At 29.7% G+C, this 23,020-nt stretch overlaps 3 protein-coding genes across 3 annotated transcripts; all 3 read right to left on the minus strand.

The window, feature by feature from the left end:
- Positions 1-1,613: 1,613 nt before the first annotated feature.
- LOC112758576 (protein HIGH CHLOROPHYLL FLUORESCENCE PHENOTYPE 244, chloroplastic-like) lies at positions 1,614-4,536 on the minus strand. Its single transcript, XM_025807287.3, has 7 exons — positions 4,051-4,536; positions 3,519-3,617; positions 3,246-3,440; positions 3,060-3,152; positions 2,886-2,981; positions 2,660-2,800; positions 1,614-2,053 (listed from the first exon to the last, which is right to left on the minus strand). Exons 1-7 carry the CDS (start codon positions 4,426-4,428, stop codon positions 1,877-1,879), a joined length of 1,179 nt encoding a protein of 392 aa, XP_025663072.1. The 5' UTR covers positions 4,429-4,536; the 3' UTR covers positions 1,614-1,876.
- A 798-nt stretch (positions 4,537-5,334) lies between these two features.
- Positions 5,335-16,247, minus strand: LOC112758587 (alpha carbonic anhydrase 1, chloroplastic-like). The gene is made up of 7 exons (XM_029293779.2): positions 16,115-16,247; positions 8,030-8,155; positions 7,478-7,692; positions 6,417-6,523; positions 6,110-6,212; positions 5,831-6,001; positions 5,335-5,675 (listed from the first exon to the last, which is right to left on the minus strand). Exons 2-7 carry the CDS (start codon positions 8,106-8,108, stop codon positions 5,538-5,540), a joined length of 813 nt encoding a protein of 270 aa, XP_029149612.1. The 5' UTR covers positions 8,109-8,155; positions 16,115-16,247; the 3' UTR covers positions 5,335-5,537.
- Positions 16,248-17,278: 1,031 nt separating this feature from the next.
- On the minus strand, positions 17,279-22,536 carry LOC112758597 (uncharacterized). The gene is made up of 12 exons (XM_025807308.2): positions 21,978-22,536; positions 21,263-21,327; positions 20,862-20,934; positions 20,613-20,631; positions 20,374-20,493; positions 19,823-19,892; positions 19,158-19,201; positions 19,023-19,064; positions 18,820-18,879; positions 18,388-18,455; positions 17,763-17,820; positions 17,279-17,629 (listed from the first exon to the last, which is right to left on the minus strand). The coding sequence occupies exons 1-12, from the start codon at positions 22,262-22,264 to the stop codon at positions 17,537-17,539; spliced, it is 999 nt and encodes a 332-aa protein (XP_025663093.1). The 5' UTR covers positions 22,265-22,536; the 3' UTR covers positions 17,279-17,536.
- Positions 22,537-23,020: the final 484 nt, after the last annotated feature.

Below are 23,020 nucleotides of genomic sequence, written 5' to 3' on the forward strand. Positions count from 1 at the left end.
AAGCTAAGATTTAAAATCCTAGAAACATTATTTTCAAAGCTAATCCATATTTTGACTATGCCATGCAAATTTTCCACAAGGTAATTCATTTATCTATACAATGTTTTAAGTAAAAAAAAAAAAATGTTACTTGATTTTTTTTAATAACTACTTTAAGTGTCTATAGAGCTTTCCATTAAATGATGTTTGATATTTTTTATGATAATAAAAAGACTATACATACTTAAATATGTCCAAAAAAAATTCGAAGATTATCATTTAAATAATTAAGTTTTCTTTTCACTTGGGAAGAAGTCTACATAGGAGAACTTTATATTATTCTTACACGCCATCAATTATATAATTCGGGAGGGTTTGAAAATCAAAGGCGTCAATGGTTTGATTAGCCCATTGATTTTATATAATAAACCATGCGATGCAGAAAATATGCACTATAAGTAGCAAGGTTATCTTATCTTAAACTTTACCTACCAAGTTGAAAGTTGAAGGCGTTGGTTTATATGATAACGTTGGAGGAAAAAATAATCAGCTAACATTTAGAAATTAGTAAAATAAAAAGTCAATCATATTGTTAAATTTATATTTTTTATTATGTATAAATTTTATTATCTCAATTATTTAAAGATGATTACAATTTTATTGTCTGATATTACTATTTTTTTATCATTTTTTAGAAGAACTGATTTGTCAATATTAATATATGATTGACGGTAGAATATGACGTATTATCATACTAATAATAATCATAAATAATAGATTTCATTCATTCAAGAATCAAGATTTAACACGCATCGATGACCTGATGAAATTATGTCAAAGAGATGAATGATGAAGAACAACTAGTTAGAGTATTGAATAATTCTATTTAATTATATCAGACGAACAATTTTTTTTTTGTTCTAAAAATAGATTCGTAAAAATAAAATGTTTAACGGACTTGACTAGATTAACTGGTGATTTAACGAATTGGTAACAAAATAAACAGGGTAGCCCGTTTAGCCTGATTCCATTTTTTTAGCTTTTTTTTTAAAAAATGTTTTTGACAAACTTTTTTAATAATTCAAACTAAATATCTTAAGTTCCAATTCAATAACTTAATAAAAAGGAAAAAAAAAAGGCCAAAGTTAGAATTTTAATCCTGATTTTCTTAATTAAAAATGGCCTATTTAAATAGAGAAATAAAAAATAAAAATAACTGAGTTAGTGCATTTAATCTGTTAAAATTTTTTAAATGGGTCAAACTTCTATTTTAAAGGCTTATATATATATACTTGATATATAATTAGTCTACTTTTTTAAACCCATAGCATCTCAAAATCAATTGGTTTTAGAGCACCCCCTTTTACAGGACAGAGGCAACTGTCTCTCTATGGTGTTTCACATATTCAACAGACCCAAAAAGTAAAATCTTCAACATTCTTTACCCTGTAGCATTCTTGGTGGATTGCTAAATAATTTTATTATCTTCCTAGTCTTCAATCCATCTGCAAACTGCACATCTTTCTATTGTCCATTTTGCATAAATTGGCTGAATTATACTTATTAGTAGGGAAGAAAAATTGAAGGGAAGTAACTAGAGAAATAAACAATAAGATAGTAAAGATACCCATGTCTTGTAACAAAAACCTCATCATTGTTCTTTTCCATTCCATTTGTCATAAGCAACCATTGTTCTTACATCAAACTAAACTAAACCAAAGCAAAATCAGCTCTGTAATTACATAAGCTTAAGCATACCCAAATAGAGTGTGTATGTATAATGGATTGCTCCGAATTTTAAATAACAAAAATCAATTGTTAGACCATAAAATACAATACAAATATACATAAAAATAATTAAGTGATGACCTTGCTTTCATTTACATATCATCATCATTCAGAAGTAAATATCTGTTTGTTTTGACTGGGCTTTTAGATCCTTCAATTTCTTCAAAATGTTGGTGAAGTAATCTTGCAAGTACTTCTCCAATGTAACTATATCTTTTGAATCCACGCCGAGAAGATTGTATGTCTCTCCCATCGGAACAGAGAACACAGTATCGCTGGTAAGGACCTGCAGGTTTTCCAGTTTAAACAATTTCCCCATTATTACAGAGGTAAAAAAACTATGATTCTATACATAGACTAGATTATGCAAACTGCAGGCAGATCAACAGCTAATGAAAAACACATGACACTCGATTGATAAACAAGATCCAAAGCCAAAAGGAAGTAGCATCTTCTATTCTAACCCGCATTGGCATCTGCCTACACTAAGTTGCTAAATGACCCATAATTTTCTAATTGAGCATCAATGGCATCATCATTTTTCGTTAATAACTTATCATATATTCAAAAATAAAATGCTTTTCAAATTCCCATGGACTCAGTTTTGATGTAGCACAATTTACAGATAAGAATATCAAACAGTTAATTAGAATGCATATGATTATGCAATCCATGGACAAGAATATCTTGTTTCTCATGGTTCTAACTTGATAAGAATTCTCAAATAGAGAAAAATCTTGGTGCTTAATCAAAACGAGTGATATTAAAATTCTGAGTACAAAAAATTTGAGTACAACCAATATGCAACAAGGGGAGCCATGTTTATGTAAATACCAACAAGGTTAAGATAAGTTCTATAGTATAACTAGTGATATAGAGTTATAAAGTTTACCTCTGAAAATGCTAATCTGTCAGCAACATCATTTGTCCACTCAAAAAACCGAGTCAACTGGCGAGTGAATCTTAAAATAGAGACAGGAACTGTAGTTACATTAGCATCTTGTCCGGCAAGCCTCTCGCACAAAGTTATCACCTAAAAATGATCAAAGAGGTGCAAGTAAGATCCATAGACCATAATTAAGCAACAAACAAGCCAAATAGCACATTCAACAAGTTACCTCTTGGGTTGTCCATGCGCGAGGACCAGCAAATGTAAGAAGTTTACCATTCATCTTCTCATTACGTAGCGCTATAAACGTCAAACGCGCTATATCCTAAGAATATATGTACATCACTAATCCATTAGATGTTTAAATCAATCAACTGGATAATCTAAAGAAACATCTATCCACCTGTGTATCCATGTAAGCAATTCTAGTTGGAGCATCAGTTCCCCAAACAGATTTCTCTTCAAGTATAGGAACAGCATATTGGCCAATAAGGCCCTACATACAATTGCAATAAATCAAGATCAAGGTTAAGAATTGCATTAGAAATTGACAAGAAAGAAATATAACAAGTAAGTGAAATTTAATTACCTGCATGAAACCACATAAACGGATTGTGATGTGATTGATGCCGGAATCACGGAGGAACTTCTCAGTGCAGTATTTGATTTCCATGAGAGGGACCTCAGGATGTTTGTCACAGTTATGTATGGAATAGAAAATATATTTCTGAATTCCCATTGCCTTAGCACATTGTATGAGAGCCACTTTCCCTTCCCAATCCACCTAAAGAACAAACTTGAGCAAATTACTGAGATACTGAAATAATTGAAGAGTTAGTTAATTAGTTAGTTAGTTAGTTACAGTTTTGATAGGCTCCTCGGGACGGCCGGTGGCACAGTCAATAACAGTATGGACGCCGACGAGTGTTGCCGGAATAGTCTCCGGTTTACTGAGGTCAGCCTGGGAAAAAATTAGCTTAGATTAGATGAATTGAAAAAGATTATTACATACAAAATCAGTCACGCTACAATACAAAAGTTGAAAACTCAGATGCAGTCGATTTCGGATGAAGTTGAAAATTTAGTCAAATCAGTCAAATCGTTCTCACCTATCAACTTCATGCGATGTCGACTGTTCCTGAGTTTACACACAAAAGTTTTTTCATTTTGATTAATCGAAAACGTTTAGCATAGAATTCCAATCACATCTATTTTTCATTTTTTTTAAATGATGATTCATGCCTTCTTTTATAAGGTGACACTGAGGAAATTACGTAAATTAGATATAAAACACGTGTGAAAATACAGTTTATTAAAATTAAATTCAATAATAAATATGAACATGAACACCTAATAATAATAATAATAACAACTAAATAAATAAATAGGATTACATTGACGACGGTTGCTCCCCAATCGCGAAGGAAGTCGGCGGGGGCAGGGCGAGGGCGGACGAGGCACCTAACATCGTAGCCCTCGTCGAGTGCGCGGCGGACAATCTGGCGGCCGAGAGTTCCGGTGGCGCCGACTACCAGTATATTGGTGGCTCTGACAGGGGTGCCGCTGCCAACGGCAACATTCACGGCCTGCGCCGCCGCGTTGCATCTCACTCTGAAACAAGTAGAAAGGGGGGATCCGAATCCTAATCGCGTGCCAAGGTTGGTGGGTGCTACCGCCACATTGCAGCGCCATGATAGTTGCTGCTGAGATTGGGAAGGTGCTGTTAATGGTAACCTGAGGTTCAAGTTCGGATTCAGTAGCGCCATTTTCATTTTCCAGAACTCAAGTGAGTTCAGTGAAAGTGAACCACATTTCTTTGCATCTCATCTGATCTACATTTTGCCACATCATCTTCCTTTTCCACCTTTCTTTAGAACAAGGATATATATGTCTTTTCATACTTCTCTTTTTCTTTTTCCCTTAATTTCTCTTTACAACTAAAGTAGCTCTAATTTATTAACCATATATAGAAGTAACTAAATAAATAAAAAATTGTAATACTTAGAGTCCAACTTTTATTATGCTTATGCTAGTTGTAATTGTTTATTTTTATGTAGAAGTAATTTTACTTGTACCAAGAATAACTACATTGAGCATCAACCAACTTAAAAAAATTAAGGAACTTAACAATAGAAATTATCAGAGGTTGTATACTTGTATTGCTATTTTCAGTATTTTGAATGCTTTTGAGATGGTAAATTATCTGTTATGGGAAAAGGTACTCCTTCAAAAGTGTCCTCTTGTGTTGACCTAAGTTGCATAGTTATAGTAGTTTACTGTTATTTGATTGTCAAATTCTATTTCTACATAAAACTATTGTATAATTACCATTTTCATTCTTGTTAAGTATATATGAAATACATGTTGACTTTTGAAAAAAAGGTACTCAAACTAAACCTTGTTTTACATGAGTATGTGATTTGGATAATTCTTTTGAAGTGTATAAAAAATAGTATAAATATTTTTTTAATTTTATTCTTTGATTTTTGTTAATCTTTTTTAAATGTTTGTTAGATTGTTTATTAAAAAGTGTCCTTATCTTTTATTTAAGTAAAAAAAGTAAGATGAATATTGGGCCTAGGGGAATAAAAAAATTGATTAATTAAATTTAGAATTAAACCTTGAATTGAAAGGCTAAACTAGAATTTATAAATTGGGATTTTTTTAAGAAGAGAGAATGAGAATAAAAGGCTAAACTAGAATTTATTGAACTAGGCACTTAGGCAAACTAGAACATTAAAATAAAAAAAAAAAACTAAATTACAAATAACCTCAAAGGTTATGCATATAAGAAATTTGAGGGAATAGAGAAACTTAAATATTTATATTGCTGGATAGCTAATTATACATTATTAGAGCTAATTAACAATGACATTTTTTTTCATGAATTATGGTTGGGCTTGAAGTACATCTGAATTTTGCGATCATTGATGGGCTGAATGGGCCTTGCATTGATCTTGCAAGTTGGGTCCAATGGGGCTTTTAGGAGCTCTAATTGTTCCTCAGATATGGTCCTTAGCTGCATGGCCCAATATCAAATCAATATATATTCTAAGAAATAATTTTAGTAATGATTCTAATTAATAGTAAAATTAAAATTACTAAAATTTTGGTAATTAATTTTAAACCATGAATACGATAATAATTTCCCTTAATTAATTAATTAATACATACCTTCCCAAGGATGTTCCAATGGACACCCTCTGTGCATGGAGGAGTGGTGAGAGAACCAATATATCTAAAATATCTATGTGGCCTTCTATTTAATTCCTTTATATCAAAGGTTCCAATAGCAATTTGAGTATTACTATGCCCTCTCCCAAGCTCAATCAACTTGTCTTCAATCTAATAGTCACGTTAACTATTAGTGTTATCAATTTAATAAATAGAGTTTTCTAATTATTGCTAATATTCATGAGACAAGAATAATAATATAATAATAAATAATTGTACCTTTGAGATGATAGGGTCAGGATTACCCAATTTGTAGAGCATTGCTATAACTGCTATTTCATTGTCTTCACTTTTGTGTACTAGATGAAGCTCAGCAACATGTCTGTATGTGTTCACAATATTTATATGTTTTAAAATTATTTATTTACTTATTATTATTATTATGAAAAAACAAAATTTAGTTGGTTTAAAATAATTGTTACTTTAATTTTATTTATTGTTATATTTTTATTCGAAGTGATTAAATATTATTATCATGAAGTAGAAGGAATAATTTGCAATAATACATTATTTTGAGGAAACTTACATGCGACCATTTGCACGGTGCTCTGCGGGAGAATGCCAATGCAATTGTTTCAAGGAGTAATTTTTTCCATTTATATTAATATCTCCTACTTTTCCTCCAAATTGCACCTACAAATGATATAAAACCTTTTAAGTATAATGGTTTCCTAACTTATTCATGAAAGAAAATTGAGAAATTATCAATCAAATATAATGGGCAGCCACAAAATTCAAACTTTTTTTTCTTGAAAAAGTCTAGGGGCCAGTAATTGTATTGAAGTTTGGTCAGCATGTAACCAGCAGAGAAAGGTAAGTCATTGGATAAAATTTCACACAAATTTCACATCATTAAATCATCATTAATGGCTATTTGATGGCTACTAATCACAAAAATTGCTGTACCCCTAGCATTACTCTTTTTTTTTTTGTTATAAGTTATAACTAACATCATTAAATAATGAACCATGTTATGTATAACAAAAAATAAGTTACCAAATGAATTACTCTTATACGCAAAAAAAAAAGGGTTATATGTACACCAAAAATCAACCATTTATATAAAATATTTATTAAAATATAAAATACACGTTAAAAATAAATTAAATAATACATATATTTATACATAAATATATAATAATTTAATTTAATTGTTGATTTTTTGTGTGTATGTAATATTTTTCGTATAAAATTCATATTAAAATATAAAATATATATTGAAAGTGTATAATATATACATATATATATAAAAATGCATATTTTTTATTTGATAGTTAATTTTTAATTAAAAAAATACAAGAAGATTATCAAAATTTATTATTTTTGACCAGCAGTTAATTATTAAAGTTTAAAAATGTGGGTTAACATATTTTGTTAGATTACTAAATTAAAGAAATGAGGTTGATGACTAAAAGTAATGATAAAAAATAATAAATTCTGATAATTTTTTAATATTTTTTAATTTTTATAATGAAAATAAGAGAAGAACATGAAAAAAGAAAAAAGAAGGCAGGGGAAAATAAGAAAAACACTAAAATTAAAAGGAGTAATAGTAGGTGAAGATGAGAAGAGAACAAATCAACAAACCCCAATGTTGAATTTGTTGTTAACCAAAGTGGCATTTGTAGGAATGTAGTGTTTGTCTAAAGACTTAAGATCCTTGTTGAAGACAATGTAAGACTTGTTTAGATTCACAGGACTCTGAGATTCTCCATGTGAGCATGCTGCAAATAATGGACTCAAGCTTCCCCATTTTTCAGGCCCATTGTGTGGACCAGTGTAACTAAAATTAACTGATGAATCTATAGTGTAAATAAAAAAAAAATCAATTAGAAAACAACTTGTTAGAACTATAACAATACCAATATATGAAAAATTTGATGTATGTTAGAACTTAGAAGCTCATAGTTCTAGAGTCTTTATATATATTTGAGTTTTGATTTTGGAGAAAAAGAGAAGGAAATAATAAATGGTTTGAAATATATAAAAGAACTAAATTTTATACTTAAAATCAAATTAAAACAAAAGTGTACATGTATGGTATTGCAAAACTTGTACGATGAAGAAGAAAGAAGAAAAACAAAAGTGTTCCTCTTTTTCTCCAAAAGAATAATTAGTGGGAATTCATGGAAATCTTACATTCATTTGCAGAAGTGTACAAAGGCAAGAAGAAGAGTGCAATGGAAACTATGACTGAGAAGATAATCTGCAAGGCCATTGTTGAAAGTGGCTATAGCTATGTGTCTTCTCCTTTGATCTGACAGCCTATGTTTTATATATAATATATATAAATATAACAATAATAAAAAAATTAAAAATTATATATTTGAAATGTGTTGTGTTGATATATATAATTATATATTGATCTCCAATTATTATGATTGCTATGAAGTTGGATTGCGGTGCAGTTTGGTAAAGTTGAGCTTGGTTGTTGGATACTTGCCAGATTAATGGAAAGTGAGTGTCGTTTTTTGTTTTGTTTTATTTATTTATTTTTTTTTAGTTTTTTACAGTATTCCTCGACTCAGTAGATCAATTATTAATTCGTTGTGATACTGAATTTTATTTAAGAATTTGTTATTGGCTAATGAATTACTGCATGCACAAAAAAGATAAATGCTTTTAATATTATACTTAACTTACTAAAAAAAATAAATAAATAATATTTAATAATTTTAAATATTTTATTTTTTATTTTTAAAATTAAGTTAAATAATTTAAACATCACAACAAAATTATCATAGAATTTATTTTTTATAGTATTTTTTTAATTTTTTCTATATATTCTCTGTTAATATTAGTAAAAATATTATTTATATACTAAAATTAATTATTAAAATTAATTATTATTTATTATGTATAAATATATCATTTAATTTATTTTTAATATATATAGTTTATATTAATAATTAATTTTGGTGTATATATCTAATATAGTTGGCCATGCTTTGTTACCATCTACCACAAACATTGCATGATTATATTTATTATCATTCTATTTTGGTGTATGTTGTTGTGTTGGGATAAGTCTTGTCTCTAGCTTTTACTTGCATGTATAAAAGAGGTAATAATAAAGAGTTTTTACAATATCATATTTGTTATGCTACATATAGGGGTGGAAACAGGTCAGGCCAAGTCAGGCTTTGCTTTTAATAGGCTTGGTCTGTCATACAATTAATTGGCCTGAGTCTGGCCTGCAGTTTGTTATAGGCTCTTTATAAAGTACTAGGTCTGGCCTGTTCAGCATGGCCTGACCTAAAACTTATTAAAAGGCCTGATAATTTTTTTTTACAAAATAAAAGTATTATTTAAAAAAATTATTTTTTAATAAAAATTGTTATATATAATATGTCATATATTTAATATTTATAAAAAATTTTAAACTTCTAACATATTTAAAATATACAAAAATATTTATAATAAAATATAATAAATTTAAAATATCTCATAATTTTATTAATAATAAATAATTATTTATATATTTTATTATATTTTAACAGGCCCAACCAAGTCTGACAGGCCTATAAGACTAATTAGTAAGTCTGTGCCTGGCCTATTAATGTATTAAGGCTTTTAAAAAAGTCTGGATTTATACCTATTTTATAACAGGCCAGGCCAGGCTGCAGGCTCCTGGCAGACCACCTGACCTTTTTCCACCCCTAGCTACATACATTGTAGTTGTTGGCTTCACAAATAGCACTTATTTTAGTTAATATAATAAATTATTTTACGATTTGTGTTAGAAAATTAACTTTTTCGTTTTGTAATCAATAATCATTGAATAAAACAACTTTTTTAAATCCTAATAATATTTGTTTATTAATGTGTATTTCTATGATGTTTTAATTTCTTGATATAGATCTAATAAAATCCTTACAGTAATTTACCCTAAATTTTAGTATTAGTAGAAAATTAATAATAACAAAACTAGCCGCTACATATAATCCAAGAAAAAAAAGTTTATTATTTAATTAATTCTGCTAATGGAACCTACTCAACCAAATTCATAACGAAGCTAAGAGAGGAATATTTGAATTGCACACTAGTGCTAGAGAATTGGAGCAACCATTTGATTGTTCCAAAAATATAGATTAAAATATGGATATATACCTTAAGATTTAGATCTTCTAAATTTTAAATTTTATTTTAAAAATAAAATATAATTTTTTATTATTTATTTTATAAGTAGAATAAAAAAATTATAAAAAAAATTATTTAAAAATAAAAAATTATATTTTATTCTCTAAAATAAAAATTCAAAATTTAGAGATCCAAATTCTAAATCTTATGTATGTGTTTCCTTTTGTAAGGTAAGTCTTTAAATTATCAATTAAATTATGATGTACTTTATCTAGAGACACGTGAATATATCCTTGTATTCTCAGTAAAGATTAATTTTGATATATGTAAAATTACTATATATAAATTTTTAATTAAATATTTTATTTACAAGATTCTAAAGTAATAAGTATTTGATAATCAACCATTCTTTTAAAAAAAATTATATATCATTTTCTTTTCTTTTTTAATTTTTAGTGTTCCATATGATGGATGATGGACATTCCTTAAGGATAGGAGAAAAGTATAAGACATGCATGATGCCTATAAAATAGTAGGCCACTTTGGGTGATACAAATTGAGATTTGGGGAATATTGGGTTTTGGAAACATACAAATTACAAAAGCAATTTAAGAGGTTGGGAATAATGGAGAGAGTCAGAGACACACATCCTCCATGATTGTTCTTTCTTGTACAATTCACTTTTCTTTTTCTTTTCTTTTTTCAAAATAATTACATTTTTATTTATTTGGTTAGATTCTCTCATTTCATTGTGAAAATAGTACCAATCCATTATGGTTTATTTTTTTGGAGGTATTAAAAATAAAATAAGGTTTATATAACACATGTAACCATTGTTTTAAAAATGTTATATGCATAACAAAAATTAATTATTAATTTAATTATTATAGTTATATATAAATATATTATTTAATTATTTTTAATATATATTTTATTCGAATAACTGATATAATATTTAATATTGTAAACGTACTCAACATAATTTTGGGATTCTTTTCGTTTATAAAATAAAAAAATTATTTATTTCCTCCAAAATGATTTTTTAACTTTATTTTCGTAAATACAATTTTTTTGTGTGGAATTAACAGCAAGTTTGTCGTCCCGACAAACTCTATATAAATTATGGAGTTCGCCGCAACCTCGACGAACTCTATAGTTCGCCACACTATATAAACCCCGTAGGACCATTGGTTTGTCGCTTTTTTCTTCCATTCTATCTTTCAAAATTTTTCTGTAACTTCTTTCTTTTATAACTTTTCGACCTCTATGAAGTTTGTTGTGGACGACAGTCTCAGTTCCAGGTTAGTAAATAACAGTCTATTCTTTTATGTTAAGTTAGTTTACTACTTGTATGTTAGATAAAATTATTAGGTATAGATCGTTTGTTAGTTAGAATAATAGATTTATTTTTTACATGTTACTTAAGTAGACGTACTTTTTAGTGTTATTATGTTAGGTATATTATTTTATGTTACTGTTTTTTAATATAGTGGCTATGGATCATGATGTAAAAAAATATAGGAAAGTACATTATTAGATAATTTAGTTATTGGTATAGCATTGTGTTGTTAGTTAGAAGGTAATTAGGTGAGCACTAAAATTTAAAGTTGGGTTACTTATAAATTAATATGACGACGTCAGTTAAGTAGATTAAGCTTAAAATTAGTATGTTTATAAGTCATTTCTGATTTAGTTAATTTTTTAATAATCCAGTATGTGATTTTATTTTAGTAGATTGTATTTCGATGGAGCAGCAATTATTGGATTATGAGCATGAGATGTATAGACTGGATCAGGCTGAGCACATTGCTAGGAGGTTTGATCGTGTGGTATGAATTTTTAACCTTTTTTTTATTTTATTATAGTGAAAAAAAAGTGAACTTGCTATTGTATGTATTGAAGGTCCCATTGTTTGTTAAAATTATTTATTTTTTTCGTTTGGTAGGCGCCTCGAATCTTGCGCACTAGACAAAACTTGATGACACGGCCGCCAAAGTAGATTAGGCCATATATGAGACGAGCCGGTTTTGAGTACGTCGCATACATGGTGGAGTTTGAGCATGATTGGTCGCTTGTCTCGGCATTGATAGAGAGGTAGAGGCCTAAGTCCCACACATTTCATTTACCGTGCGGGGAGATGACCATCACCTTGCAGGATATGGCATATCAGTTGAGACTCCAAATTGATGGTGATCCTGTCGGTGGATGCATCGGTGGGTGGGAACAGTACCACCAGGGACGGAACATTGAGGAGTTGTGTGAGTAGATATTAGGTGTTGTTCCTGGCCCAGAGGACAGACAGTCACAGACTAAGTAGACTGTCAAGCTTACTTGGTTCCACAACACGGTTTGTGGAGAGCTAGAGCAGGATGCCACAGAGGAGCGGCTAATAAAGTATACGAGAAGATATATCATGCAGCGGAGGTATCTTCTTCCCTGATGCATCTGACTCTTGGGTGCATATCAGGTGGCTTCCCCTGATGGAGGACCTTGATGTATGTAGCTTCAGGGAAGAGGATACCTCCGATCAACTGCATGATATATCCTCTCGTATACCTCATCAGCCGCTCTTCTGTGGCATCCTGCTCTAATTCTTCACAAACCGTGTTATGGAACCAAGTAAGTTTGCTAGTCCACTTAGTCTGTGACTCTGGGTCAGGAACAACACCTAATATCTGCTCACACAACTCCTCAATGGTCCGTTCCTGGTGGTACTGCTCCCATCCACCGATGCATCCACCGACAGGATCACCATCAATCCGGAGTCCCAACTGATATGCCACGTCCTGCAGGGTGATGGTCATCTCCCTGCACGGTAGATAAAATGTGTGGGACTCAGACCTCTACCTCTCTATCAATGCCGAGGCAAGTGACTAGTCATGCTCAAACTCTACCATGTATGCGACGTACTCAAAATCGGCTCGTCTCATATATGGCCTAATATGCTCCGACGGTCGTATCATCAAGTTCCATCTAGTGCGCAAGATCCGAGGCGCATACCAAACGAAAAAAAAAATAAAAAATTTTAACAAACAATGGTACCTTCAATACATACAATAGCAAGTTCACTTTTCCTTCACTTTAATAATAAAAAAAGGGTAAAAATTCACACCACATGATCAAGCCTCCCAGCAATGTGCTCAGCTTGATCTAGTCTATACATTTCATGTTCATAACCCAATAACTGCTGCTCTATCGAAACACAATCTACTAAAATAAAATCACATACTGGATTATTAAAAAATTAAATAAATCAGAAATGGCTCTTAAACCTACTAATTTTAAGCTTAATCTACTTAGCTGACGTCGTCATATTAATTTTAGTGCTCACCTAATTACCTTCTAACTCACAACACAATGCTATACCAATAACTAGATTATCAAATAACGTACTTTCCTATATTCTTTTACATCATGATCCATAGCCACTATATAAAAAAACAGTAACATAAAAATAATATACCTAACATAACAACACTAAAAAGTACGTCTACCTAACTAGCATGTAAAAATTAAATCTATTATTCTAACTAACAAACGATCTAGTCACAAAAAAAAAAACTAACAAACGATCTATACCTAATAATTTTATTCAACATATAAGTAGTAAACCAATTTAACATAAAAGAATAAACTGTTATTTACTAACCTGGAACTGAGACTGTCGTCCACAACAAATCAAAAAGGTAAAAAAGAAAAAAGTTACAAAAAAATTTTGGAAGATAGAATGGAAGAAGAAAGCGATAAACCAATGGTCCCACGAAATTTATATAGTGTAGCAAACTCATCATAAAGTTTGCCGGGATAGAAGGCGACAAAATTGCTGTTAATTAAAAAAAATCGTATTTACAAAAATAAAGTTAGAAAATTGTTTTGAAGGAAATAAATAATTTTTTTATTTTATAAACGAAAAAAATCCCATAATTTTGTAGTTTAAAATATTTTAATGAGTGAAATTACACGACAGCATCATTGCATCAATCATCAATTATCAATGTCATTGTAATCTAATCTAGTAAATTATGCTTTGATAATTTCGAAACATGGCTTTGAACATTACATCATATTAAAAGCCAGTTGGCTAATTGAGTATTGTTTATTCAAAGCAAAAGGCCATTCATATATGAAAAAGGCAGAACACAAGAAAATGGGAATAAATTAAATAATTAAAAATTTTGAATGAAGAAAACTATAGTATGAAGTTGTAGAAAATTACAAGATTACCTTAACGACGAAACTAACAAGATGCATGAAAGTATTATATTAATGCATGTTAATATAAGAGGTTGAAAATTTATTGTGTATGTATTCTGAGAGCAAATAAATATCTTATTCTGCATTATTTAATTTACTTTGTCAATTTGAGATTAATTTTTTATTTTATTATTTTTTATAATTTAAATTAAAAATAATAATAAATTTATACTGTTAATATGAAAGATAATTAATTAATTAGAATGAGAGTATTGACTCTGAGAATATTTAAAAATTTCTTTAAGAGGTTAATTGTTTTTCTTTCAACCCATGGAAATATGAGTTCAGCCCTCATTTCATGTTATATTATGTTTTTGAGGTGGTAATTAATTAATTAATTAATTGGCTTAGTTAAAAAAAAAAGGAAATGGCTTTTGGCATCAATGAAAGAATACCATGGGTTAGAGGCTTCAATTAATTATCACAAAAGACAAAGGTAATTATTACATAGATAATAGATTTAAAGATTTTCTCGTATGGAATTGAAACTAGAAATCAAAGTGAAAACTAAGGTGCAAATTCAGGTGCAGTCGACTTTACGTGAAGTTGATATCTAAGAACCGTTAGATAATTTGACTGATTTGACTAAATTTTTATCTAACGGCTTTTAGGTATTAACTTCACGTGAGTCGACTGCACTTGAGTTTTCACTAAATTGAAAAGCTAACACTATATTTTTTTTCTCTCTCTCTATATATATATATATATATATATATATATATATATATATATATATATATATATATATATATATAAAAGAGAAAAAGCTATATAATAGAGACTCCACTACTTATCCAAAGAGGCCCACAAAACAGTTCCAATATTCCGAAAGTAAAAAAGGACTACTTAGTCTACAATTGCCTCACATGGTTAGATTCCCATTATTAGGGTATATCAAAATCCATTCTACTCATTGAAAATCCAATTCAGTTTCATATTCTGCCAAAACTATAACGTATACATGCTACTACTTCTTTCTTTCTTTTGTATTACAAGCTTAGATCATAAGAGGACACCATGATGCAATTAATCTATCTATATATAAATAATAAATTACACTATATACTTATATTTAACTCTCATGAATTCAAGTTTAATTACACTTATTCTCTTTTTCTAAAATAAAATTAAAAAAACCATGTAAAATGTTTTTGTTACTTGGATTGTTCATAATAGCCTTTATCAATTAAAAATGATATTACTAAATATGTATTTTACACATACCTATTTTGCTATTATTAATTGGAAAAAAAAATTAATAGTGAGTAGAAATTAATTATATTAAATTTAGGAGAAGTCACTGTAATTTATCTTTCATGAATTTATTTTTTGGCAGTTTATACTTTCATAAATTATGGAGTTTCTATTTTATTTTTGTATGCGATTAGAAACATTCATAAATCATTATATTTGAATGTCTAAAAAAAATAAAAGAGTGTTAACTCAAATATAAAATATAAAATAAAAAATTAATTATATATATAACACGGGGGGAATGATGGTACAAAATGAGATTATACCTCCTCCACTTAGGATAGAAATTCCCCACTAATAAAAAGAAGAATTTAAATTTGATATACCGTATAGAGTAATTTTATACGTGTATTTAATTACGTAATGTCACATTATAAAAAATAATTACTATTTTTATTGACCGTGTGAAATTTTTATTAATTGCGTAAATAGTCATCCAAAAGAACGGATGTGATTGTACGACTATGTAAAATATTTTTCCGTCCATCAAAATTAAACTCATAAAAGAAACTGTTAGGTCAACTCATGTTTTCAAGCACCAGAGTCCAAAGACATTAGGGTTCTGATGAAAAACCCAGAAAAACATTAACAAACACAAGACTAAAACAAAAAACAACTTAGGTTAGGATTACTTGCCTCAAAACTTGTCCATCTAATCAAAGCTTTGGCATGGCTAGAAATGATGAATCAATGAGATTTGTGCAGAGAGAGAGAGAGTATGAAAATGTAAACCGTGATGAATGAATACTGAGATAGAATGATATTGATCTCTTAGCTAATACATGGTTACATTATATATAATTTAATTTTGATGTACGAACAGTATAAAACGTTTTACATAGTTGTGCAATTACAACCGTTCTCTTAGATGACTATTTACTGTGTTAATATAAAAAGTAATTATTTTTACTAATATGGTATTATGTGATTGGATATATAAAAACGGTTTTACACTGACAGTATATCAAAATTAAATTCTTATATATATCTATAAGAAACTGAGGAAAACTTAATATAATAGAATAACTGAATGTTGCCAAACTGATTTATCATTTATGACTTAGACGCTATGTAACTGCCTTGGATTCAGTCAGCTCTATTGCATTGTTGCTATTTTCCTGTAACTGCCTTAGACTCAGTCAGTTCTATACTTCTATTCCTTCGTTACTACCTTCCTCTGATATATATTCAGATTGTAAGCTACATTGAATTTAATAATTAGTATACAATTATTTTCTAATGAGATTGTGTCAGTCTACAAATTTTTTTTAGCATAAGAATAATTGGAGAAGACAAGAGCCAAATGAACCTTCCCCAGGAGAACCTTTATGCTTACAATGGCTAGAAGAAAAATAACACTTTTAGAGACAATGATACTTTTCAAATAGACCTTTGGATGAGATATTTGATTCTCCAACCCACCTACTACCATGTGATTGTGCCTTCTTTGATGTCCTTAAGAATTAACTTAATAAATTTTAGGGTAGATTACATTGATCTACCCTTAAACTAAGTGACATTGCATATAATATGTTTTTGATTTGTCATATACTTTTACCAACTCTGCCTATGTTACATAGTCAGTCTCAAGCCTTTGTAAAAGCGGAGGGTTGTGTCAAACCTCCAACAATCAACATAAAAACTTTATTAAATTTTTATGACATGAACAAAACACAATATTGTGCTAAAGTTAAGTCGTCGTCCAAAAGCAATGTATTGTATGACTCGAGTACAGTGTCACATGAATAAGAAGATTTGTATCGGTACTCGGGAGTAGGGTCATTTACTAAGATACTAACCTTCTTAGAAAAGATTTTAGTATTATGTTTATAACGAATGTTAACATTACATTATAAAATTAAACCTAATTGTTCAGCTTAATTTATCAAATCATAAGTTAATTTTGACTGTTTTTATTACAACATAGCTGAACTTATTTGAATTTGTTCAAGCTTATTAGACAATTGAGATCTTCAACACATAATCCAAACTCAGATATGTACACTTTATAAATGATAAATACTATATAGTCTTAGACCTAATTAGTAGAACAAACACTCATTGAAGAGCATAAGTTGCTTTTATATACTCTATAATCTCTGCACTCTCAAACATTTCTACCCCCGTGTTTGGATCTTCCAAAAAAGGTGCCTGTGAAGCATAACCAATAACATTAACACTATCCCACTAACCGAACACTCTTTCATGAAACTATTAATCATGTGAAGTATAATCAAAATACCAACAGACAAACTCACTAACTATAGCAGAATAAATCAAGTACCTGAAAATGTCCAGTTTTCTCATATAATATCTGTCGTTTCGGGCTACCTCGAGCACAACTACAATAAAATATTAAGGTTAGTAACATGAACAAACAGGATTGTATATACCAGAGATTAATTTTGTTAATATTGTAAAACAAATTTATACAGTCATCCAATAAAAATGCAAACGAATTGTGGGTAGTTACATAAACTTGAAATGTTACATATATGTCCTACCTGGATGAAACTCTTATATATAAAGGTAAAACAATAAAAAAAATGAACCTTTTAGTTATATGCTGAATCAGTTTGCATTATAGCATGAAACAAATGTTTACTTTACTGATTTAATGCAGAGGATGTGGATATATAATATAACAAATTAACAATTACTTTAACTCTAGATATCACTATGAATGTTTGAGACGTCAGCTATAGATACCGAATTCCTAATTAAATTTTCACCTAAGAGCCAACCAGTAATTAGATCACAAAAAATGCTGCATACCAAGATAATATTTAGTTGTATAATAATAAAAAAAGTGAAGAAAGACACAATATATTTTATTATAACCCCAGAAAAATGTTCACTATTGAATATTAAATCTGAAAAGTTTGAAGCTCAGATAATAAGGACTTTACTTGATAAGCAAGTGTGGTAGCTCCAATTCTACGATTACTTCGCGTACAAGTTTGCAGAATGGAGACCCCTGAAAGAAACAAGTACTTCAAAATTAAGATTTGGCTAGATTGTCGATGTGTCATGGTTATAAACATATACTCGATTTTAATATATATGTCATGTTTCAAAGTAGTTAAGGTTTTAGAATAATTATCAATTTGTAATGCCAAATGACACTAGTTAGTTTTTCTAATAACATGCTTACATATGCATAAATATTCAGGGGTAATTTTGTACCAAGATCTATTTATTATTTTTCTTGATATTTATGTGTATATGAGTGTGTTTTATATTGAATTGAAGAATCATTTACTGTCAAAAATAGAGAGCAATTTAGTGATAAAAATATTGAATTTGTTAAGCATGGCATGTAATGTATTTCATCGACGAACCTCATATGCCCATAATACAAGTGGCTTTGGTGGTAACTTTGCTGGAGTATAAGTTGATCCCTGGACATGAAAGAAAAAAAGAAGAAGAAGAAAAGGGTAGTTGTAATAATCTTTGATGATATAGCATATATGCTGATAACTCCTTCCTTGAATTTCTTGAAAATGGCTACTTTTCACACACAAAGAAAGTGTTGAAACTCTACCTTTCCGGCGCGAGCAAGCAAGCCGAGACCAGCAGTGAGTGTCTGCAGAAAAAACAATAGTATTTAGACATTAACATGGATTATAGTTCAACTACTTTGGAGGAGGGGAAATTGAAGGTGAGGTTAGGTTCTAACCGTTAAAATTCCAAGTGACAAAGTAATAGGAACACTTCCATCACCTACAGAACAGATAATGAATGTTTCAACACTCAACAATTATGATAGTTTTGGTGTATAGCTTTCAAAAACTAGCATTCACCTAAAGACAACCTTAAAGGAAAAATTAGTGTTCCTAAAAAATGGAGTGGATCAATGTTATAGTGTTTAAATTATTAAGCATATACTGATATACATGCTGCTATTCAGAAAGAGAGTTTCTAGGAATGGAAAATAAGGAATTGCCTAACCTTGCCATTTTTCTAAGTGATGAAGAATAAGAAAATGTATATACCTAGCTATGATGCATGGATAACTGAGATTAGTATTCTCTCTTTTTAGTTAAAAGTTTGTGATTCATGTTATTTATTTACCAATTTTATATAAGATACTAAAGCCATATATTTTGTAACTTCTAAACATTGTCATATCTCCGTATTGTGTTATGCTTGTATCTAGTATAAATATTTGTGTTCCATGTATCTATATTTGCCACTATTTTATGCTTATGGTGGCAATCTTTTCTCATATTGTCATTTATCAATATGCCTTAATACTTGTAATGACTAAAATGGGATGAAGAAAAATAGAGAAGCACAGAAGCACACAACATAAAAAAAGGGTTTAAACATGAATACACACACCATATTTGTCAACCAAATAACGAATTATGTCATCTGATTCATACATTGAAACACCTGTGTTTGGATCAACCTAAAAGCAAGAAACATGAGAAGAATTGTTTATTTCTCTCAGAGACAAAGTAATCATTATTAGGTATTATAAGGTAAGTGATAATAGATACATAACTAACATAACTAGTAAAAATTATTCCAAACTTTTTAACAGCATGAAGAAGGAGAGAAATTTTAAAAAATATTTACATGGGTCTGTATGAAGAGAACAAAAACAGCAATTGACTTAACAAACTCTTGTCATAGACATGGAGAATGTGATACTTGCACCTCTTTTTAGCTTAAGTATTTCTTCAAATTTATAATTAAGGTGACTATAAGATTCATAAAAAGCTACAATATTGATTTTGCATTGATGTTCAATAAAAGTAGACTTGGTTAATGGACTTTCTGATTCTCCTCCTCCATTTCAAAAGATCTGAGAAATCATAATAAGAAACTACTGATTCTTGTTTTGTTGTTTGTTTCACTTAAAGGAGTAAGGAGTTGGTCTTAGTTACCATGTAGGGAAACTGCTGTTTACCGCCCATCTGAGCAACCTTGGGACGAAAATTCGGGCCATTTCTCGGACAAGGATAAAAAAGAATATCAAGATCCAAAATGGCAACAATTTCTCTAACCTGCAGATAAGTCTACCACATCAGTACACACAAAAATTGCATCTTTTGACCAAATTTATAGTATAAATAAATCCTTCGGGGGAAGGAAAACAGATCTTCCAGACTAAAAAAATCCATACCTTTCGACAGAATGGACAGCTGGATCCAATCCACAAGAGTGCATAATTACAGTTTAAAAAGAAAAAAGAAAAGAAAATATGACATTAGTTTTTTCGTTAGAGTGGAAAGTAGAAGCCAAAAAAGGGTGCAATAAGCAAAGCAGCAAGGAAGTAAAAGAAAGGAAGATTGGAGTATCCAATCCAATAAGTAAAATAAAATAACTAAATCCACAGCATGGAGAAACTGTTGACAGAGAAAATATACAGTACCCTTCGAATTCGTATATCTCAATAGGCTTCTCTGGGCGAGGACCTAACTTCGCTGTTTCTTTTACCTTGTAGCCTGAAACCAAACTACCAAAATTTATCAAGAAATGAAGGACAAAGATTTTGTTTATTAAAAAGAATTTGTTGAATATCACTATGTTGTGATATCGGATGAGTACTTAGAGAAAATATTCCAAACTATATATACAAATGAAAACAAAGTAATGAGCTGATATAAGATCTTTACAATGCAGATACCCTAAGGAAGATTAGAAATCCAAAACCACTAGAAATTTGGCATATACTTGCCAATCAGCGAGAAAAATAACTCTATTTAACAATTGATCTAAGTAAACAAGTATGCAGCAATGAGCATCAAACATATAAGAGAATGAAGGAGATACCTGAAACTTCCAAAGCATACTGGTTTGGTGGAATTTCATCCTTTGAAACAAATGAGAAAGAATACCTGCAATGATGGCAGTTCAAAATCTAAAAAGAAAAAAAGAAAAAGGAATTGCTGCCAATATTTTGATATGTGCAAAAATAACACAGTCCATTTAGAAATCCCTCAATAAGATCAGGTCAAAAAATATAAGCACAAAAGTTATGGTTGAGGTTGTAACACACTGCTTTGTATTTAGACCACAAACTATATTGAATTGACAAAAAATGTGAAATTATGAATCACTCCGTTATTCAGCAGAATCCTTTTGCATTCAAATGAAAATAAGCTTTCTTATTTATGATTTTCTACTTGATTTAAATAAACTTAAACTTCACAAATCGGTAGCTTTGCATAATATACATTCAAATCATAGATAAAGCCACTCAGAATGATAGATATTTTGATTCAAAACTTTCAGAAATATCTTCACAAATTAACAAGGACAAATAATATATACAGATTCATATTATATTACAGTACAGTGAAGAATGAAAAGCATAACTATCTGAAGTGCCCAAATTGCTTAAACTAACCAATGCTATATAATTCCACACATGTCAAAAAAAATATTAGCATGCATTCTCATACTATTTCCATTTCTCTGTTGAAAAATTGAAACTTGAATTTACATTGTAAAGAAAGAAACAAAATTGAGAGAGAAATTCACTTACCCAGAAACAAAAACACCAGTAGCAAAGCGAAGGAGCAATGGAAGAACAGCTCCAAAGACCTCAGCAGTCTTGTCAGGTCTCACAGCAAAGCGTTTTGGTTCAGGAGGCTTGAAATTCGGTGGAGCTGCAAATGTTACTGAAGTTGAAGCTGAAGAAGAAGTTGTTTCTGAAGAAGAAGAAGTTGTTTCTGACATGGCTCTAATGGAAACACATGTTGTTGTTCTTCTTCTTGGTACCTTGTTAGGCAGTGAGAGTGAGAAGTGGGAGAGACTGAAAGATGCAGCCATGGGTTGAAGAAGAAAGGAAGTAAAAGTGTGAATTTTGTTTATGCCTTGTAGGTGTTTGATGAATGGTTAGTGTTAGTTTTGAAGGAGATTATTGGGGAATCATGAACGTAATGTGTTTGGCCAATCAGCAATGAAATAGATACATAGATACTGTACTATCCAACATTATGGGGAGTTTGGCAGATTCACAATCTAATCTAATAAAATATCTATTTTGGAGGGATCTAACTTCTAACTCTATGCATGTATTGTATGCACATTGGTAACACACTCTCACCAATTTCTTTCTTCGTTTTTGCCTTGACTTTAACTTCCATGACATGAATGTACGACAAAGTCGACTTTACGTGTAGTTGATATTTGAGAATCATTAGATGAAAATTTAGTTGAATCAGTCAAATTATCTAACGATTCTCAAATATCAACTTCACGTGAAGTCGACTCCACATCAATTTTCACCTTATGTCCTCTTTTTTTTTTTTTTTACCCTGACCTATTCTAACTTGATAGGCTTAGGATGAAGTATTTTGAACTCCATTTAAAGTACTTAATTAATAAGTTGTTTTTTAATTTCAATATTTAATTGAATAGGATTAGTTTTTATTTTTGAATCGGCTAATATGAATTTATATTTAAATATATATTATATATTATTTAATTTATTTTAAATATATATTTTATATAAATAATTATTTTTTTATATACTTAATATAGATATTAACATTTTACTTTTGGACATGGTAAAAATTTTACACA

This window comes from Arachis hypogaea, chromosome 2 (genome assembly GCF_003086295.3).
Source record: "Arachis hypogaea cultivar Tifrunner chromosome 2, arahy.Tifrunner.gnm2.J5K5, whole genome shotgun sequence".
Classification (NCBI taxonomy): domain Eukaryota; kingdom Viridiplantae; phylum Streptophyta; class Magnoliopsida; order Fabales; family Fabaceae; genus Arachis; species Arachis hypogaea.